Source organism: Castanea sativa, chromosome 3 (genome assembly GCF_040712315.1).
Source record: "Castanea sativa cultivar Marrone di Chiusa Pesio chromosome 3, ASM4071231v1".
Classification (NCBI taxonomy): domain Eukaryota; kingdom Viridiplantae; phylum Streptophyta; class Magnoliopsida; order Fagales; family Fagaceae; genus Castanea; species Castanea sativa.
In genome coordinates, this window is record NC_134015.1 from 50422806 (window position 1) to 50428849 (window position 6044).

Sequence of the window (6044 nt, forward strand, 5' to 3'; positions counted from 1 at the left end):
GAAAAAGTGGCTGAAAAGTGAAATTTGTGGGTCTGTGAACAGTGCACGAATGCACTGTTCACAGAAGATTGGGTCAACACTTGCGGCTGGAGGAAAAAAAAAAAAAAAACTGAAAACGCAGACGCAGGAATAAGTGCAATCCAAACGCCCTCTATATTGTCCAACAGTGAGTTTTGACATCATCTTCTACGAACCTATTTTTTAGAGTAGTTGTAGGAAATCGAATTGTGGTCCTCCAACAATCCCTCCCTCACAATGACACTCTTGTGATTTGAATCCATGACCTTGACTCTGATACCATTTGTTTGATTGTGAGCTGTGCTATGCCACCTCAAAACCAATTTGTGATGGGCAGACACACTCAAATCTTTTATGGCATCCAACATCATGCTCTACAAGCTTGTTTTTAGAATGGTTGTAGAAAGTCGAATTGTGATCCCTCCAACATATATGTTCTACTAGCAAAATAAAATGCAAAACTTTCTTCTTATCGAGAATCATATATACTATGGTTGCGTCAAATGACTACACCAAATTGTAGCAATATTTTAGATAAAAACAACCTGCTTATTTGTTCTCATCTTAATCTTCTAAGATTTCTAAATTGATAAAAATCCTAATTTGGTTACAATTCGAATTCTTCATTTTTTTTTTTCATCTAATCCTTTGTTATTAATTTATTTTTTACAAGAAGTTTCTTAATACACTAAAAAGAATGAATATGTTCAGTTTTTTTTTTTTTTATTCACAAAAACCATATTTATACTAGATAACAAGATATATATTACAATAGAGTTTAGAGTTTAATGAAACTCTATCATATGTTAATGTTAAAATCATATACACTATATAATGAAAGTTGAGCTTGGAATCCATTATTATATCAAGTGGCTGTACCAAATTGTAGTAGTGTGACTGACCAAATTACAGCAGTGCTTTTAGATAGACATAAAAACATAATTATTCTAATAAATTTTTTCTATAAATCTCTATCAATTTTCTAGATAAATACAAAAACTTAGTTGTTGATATCTTTTGTATTTTCCTTTACACTTTTTGCTAACTTCTTGTTATATACATACACACATATATATAAATCTTTTCAATGCTTTAATTATAAGTGTTCCTCTTTACATTACTTTTGATTTCGCCTTTATTATATTTGGGTTGGTTTGATCTTGAAAGCTTTATAAGAAATTCGCCATTGTCTGAATTTGGAGGTTAGATTTGACAACCATCAAATTCAGACTTTAGGTATTGCATTAGATATAGTAGCTATCAAAGGATGAGATTAAGAGTTGAAAAAAACAACTTTAAATTTCAACCATCAAATTAAAAAAAAAAAAAAAAAAGGTAAAAATGTGAAAGATAAAAAAGTGAAAATGGTAAAAAGTGTTTGTGAGTGAGGAGAGGGTAATTGCACTGGGACGTTATTTCATCTGATCCTGATCCGAAAGTCGGCATCCCTCTCCTCCCTCTAGGTCACAGAGCAAATCACATGTCAAGTAACATTAAATGCGATGTAATTGATGAATGGTTAACGTATATTGTACAAACTACAAAAGTCTTATGTTAGCATTCAAATAGGTTAGAAGTTACTCAAAGTGGAAGATCACCTTAGCTGACCTCCATGGTCGTGGAAGTTACCCAAGGAGGTTACTTGGGCCTCAGGTTAGTATGCTCTTTTGAACGAATGGGTTTGGGCCCAATATTTTTCAACTGATAAGACTGTAGGCCTGAAAGTTTACACCCTCCAATCAAATTCATACTATTATTATGATATTATCTTTCTTGTTAGTTGTTACATTAAAAGATGGGAACGTTATTGGCCTGTTTGGATGTTTAAAAAAGGAGGGAGAGTAGAGTAGAGGGAAGGGGAGTAATTCAATTACCTTATTTGAGAGTTTTTTAAGGAAGGAGGGGGAGGGATTTGAAGGGGTTTGAAGGGATTTCAACTACCTCCAACCCCCTCATTTTTAATTCCTCCAAATTGGAGAGATTTGGAGAGAGAGTAGAGCACATAAAATTATTGATAAAATAAATTACCTAATTTACCCTTATTATATTTATAAAATTACAATATTAAAAACAAGGGGAAGGGCTAATTACTCCCTTCCCCCCTTATTAATTATAAAAACATCCAAACAAGGTGGAGGGTAATCATTCTCCTCTACTCTCCTCCCCACTACTCCCCTCCCCTCTACTCTCCTCCCTCTCTAAACTCCCAAACAGGCCATATATTACGAAAGAAACCTTTTGAAGTTCCGCAAAAAAAGAAAAAAAGAAACCTTTTGAAGAGAGTTTCACTATTTATTAGAAAGGGAAATGTTAACAGATCATTAGTTTAAGACCTATATTTTTTAGAAATATTTTATGAAAAAAATGATAAAATAATTAATTTCCTTGACAAGTTTTTTATATTTTTTATGAAAATTGTGTCAAAACTTTTCTAATATGATTTATTAATAATTACTCTAAAAACACCCGTTAACATTACCCTTAGAATATTGCACCTTTAATGAAGATAGTAAGACTAGTAACTGAGTTCTAAAGGCATATCAATTTCGAGAAAGGATGCAATTTTATTGTTAGTGATAAGGATAATTTTGTAATTAAACCATGACGAAACAAAAGGCGACAGACATAACAATTTCGTCAGCATTACTCATAAGAGACGACAACAATGTAAGGTCTACGACTTTACCCCGAAGCTGATGATTGTACTTAGGACAACGAAATGGAAAGCTGACGGGGATAAGCTGAAGGGGATATATAAACCTTTGACTGATCCGACATGACCTTACTTGGTCTCTACACATACGTGTATAAGGAGACATCTTGTGCCCCATGCTTACCCCTAATCAAGAAGACTCTTATAAGGAAAGGATTCCGAAAGATACGCGGATTAAAGAGGTTCTCTCCTACAAGGAAAGAACTTATGGATCAAGGCATGGATTTCGGCCCTACACTACTATAAAAACCTCAAAACCCTTACAAACTAAGATACGCATAATTTACCCTAGATCTAGCACTCTAGAGTTATAGAATAAGAGATTCCTCTAACTTGACCATTGGAGGGTTTTTGGCCGGTACCACATTGGTACTTTTCGTAGGTTCTTTTTCTTCCTTTTATGTTGTGCAGGTCTTATTTGGAGCACGTAACCACCGTGTGACTTTTGGACGATTTTCAGCATCCTCAGTTGGTGCCGTTTGTGGGAAGTTTAGCGACTTGAAAAGCCATGCTATCGCTTCCCGGACAAAGAGCTTCATGGTACTTACTCGCTCGATGACGACCACTAACAATGCTCAAGGAGACGAACCACGCATGACCGCACTCAAGAGACAGGTCCAAACTCTAGCCATCGTGGAACGTCTCACCAAACAAAACCATGATTTGGAAGAACAACTGTGCCAAATGAATGCGGGCACTAACACTCAGGAGGAAGACCAAGAAGGCACCAGTGCCGAGAGAAGGAACCAGGAGGGGCCGGAAGGTAGCAACGCCCCAAACAGGCCAAACCAACAGGACATGAGCCGACCATCTGTCATCGATACTGTCCCACCTCACATAGTCGCTGAGATGCAGATGACGAAGGAGCAGATGGACTTTATGATGAAAGCCCTCAGAAGACGTGTGTCTAACGACCTTGACGACCTAGTCCAACGAACAGACTCGCCGTTCACAACATCCGTCACTTCATTCCCCCTTCCACCGAAGTTTTGTATGTTGCAGGTGGAAAGTTATGATGGGTCCAAGGACCCCTTAGATCACTTGGAGTCTTTCAAGACCCTGATGCACCTTCAGCGGGTGCAGGACGAGATTATGTGCAGAGCTTTTCCCACCACCCTAAAGGGACCTGCAAGGATCTAGTTCAGCAAGCTGACGCCCAACTTCATTAGTACTTTCAAGGAGTTAAGCGCCCAATTCTCTTCGCACTTTATTGGGGGCCACAGGTATAAGAAATCCATCACATGCCTGATGAACATTAAGCAGCGGGAAGACGAGACGCTAAGGTCTTACATAACTCGTTTTAACAAGGAGGCCCTCTCGATAAACGAAGCAGACGACAAGATACTTGTAGCTGCGTTCACCAATGGGCTACGGAAGGGTAAGTTCCTATTTTCTCTATATAAGAATGACCCGAAGACCATGTCAGAGGTGCTTTATAGGGCGACCAAGTACATGAACGCGGAAGATGCGCTACTGGCCCGAGAAGAGAAGCCCAAGAAAAGGGAAAGACAGGAAGACATACGGCCAGACAAGGGGCGGAAGATGGCTAAAACTGGAGAACGATGGGAGGACAAATGCTCCAAACCACCCGTAGGGAAGTTCACAAGCTTCACCCCATTGACTGCCCCGATTGACCAAGTGCTGATGCAAATTAAGGATGAAGGAGCCCTAACCTTTCCCGACAAGTTGAAGGGAGATCCTAACAAGAGGTCAAGGGACAAATATTGCCGCTTCCACCGTGATCACGGCCATGGCACAACTGACTGCTACAACTTGAAGTAACAAATAGAAGCTCTTATCAGGCAGGAAAAGCTGCAGAGGTTCGTCAGCAAGGAAAAAACGGACCCACCCTAGGAACAGGCTCCTCGATGGGAGAACGAATGCCCTAGCCCACCTATCGGAGATATAAGAATGATTGTAGAAGGCATCGCAACTGCTAGGTCGTCAAAAAAGGCCCGTAAGACTTACCTCAGGATGGTTAAGAACATCCAGCTGATGGGTTCAATACCCAAGATGGCGCGGATCGACAACCCCCTCATCGGATTCTCGGAAGAAGATGCACGACGTCTTAACCACCCACATGACAATGCACTTTTTGTTAGCATACAAGCAAGAGACTACAACATGCACCAGGTTCTGGTTGACAACGACAGCTCGGCTGACATCCTCTACTACCCTGGATTCCAGCAGATGGGGATTAGTAGGAAGCGATTGGTTCCGATGAACGCTCTGCTCGTTGGTTTTGGAGGAATGAGGGTATTCCCCCTTGGTGCCATCACTTTGGCCGTAACAATGGGCGACTATACCCAGCAGATCACTAAGAATGTAACATTCCTCATAGTCGACTGCCCGTTCGCTTACATCGCCGTCATAGGACAACCTACCCTCAATTCATGGAAGGCTATAACCTTAACATACCATTTAATGATCAAATTCCTTACTGACTATGGAGTAGGGGAGTTGCAAAGAGATTAAATGGCTGCACTCGAGTGTTATGTAGCTATGATGGAAATGGACGACCATCTCCAAGCTATGAGCATAGAAGAACATCGAACAATGGCGAAGCCCGTTGAAAGACTTGAAGAGATACTTCTTGACAATTCCCAACTAGAACGAACAACCAAGATCGGCACCCTTGCAAGCCTGACTGTCTGTCAAGCGCTCACAACTTTCCTCAAAGAAAACCGGGACATATATGCTTAGAGCCACGAAGACATGCCAGGAATCGACCTGTCAGTCATGGTGCACAGGTTGAATGTATCGCCTTCCTTTCCACCCATCTATCAGAAGAAGCAGTTGTTCGCCCAAAAGAGAGACCAGGTTGTGGCAGAAGAGGTTCGCAAGTTACAAGAGGCAAGTTTCATTAGGGAAGTTTACTACCCCGACTGGTAGGCGAACGTCATGATGGTCAAGAAGTGCAACGAAAAATGGAGGATGTGCGTAGACTTCATGAACCTGAACAAAGCATGCCCCAAAGATAGCTACCCCCTCCAGCGAGTCGACCTCTTGGTGGACTCTATGGCTCAACACTAGCTACTGAGTTTCATGGACGCATTTTCAGGATATAATCAAATCCAAATGGACGAAGCTGATCAGGAGAAGACTTCATTCATAACTAGCCAGGGCCTTTTTTGATACAAGGTCATGTTGTTCGGCCTAAAAAACGCGGGCGCAACATATCAGAGGCTCATGAACAAGATTTTCGTATGGCAGATTGGGAGAAATGTTTAAGTCTACGTCGACGATATGTTGGTAAAAAGTCGAAGGGAGGACGACCCCTTGGAAGATATCAGGGAAACTTTCGACACCCTTC

At 40.7% G+C, this 6044-nt stretch overlaps 1 protein-coding gene across 1 annotated transcript; it reads left to right on the top strand.

The window, feature by feature from the left end:
* Window positions 1-4642: 4642 nt before the first annotated feature.
* Window positions 4643-5206, top strand: LOC142629113 (uncharacterized). The gene has a single exon (XM_075803099.1). It carries the CDS (start codon window positions 4643-4645, stop codon window positions 5204-5206), a length of 564 nt encoding a protein of 187 aa, XP_075659214.1.
* Window positions 5207-6044: the final 838 nt, after the last annotated feature.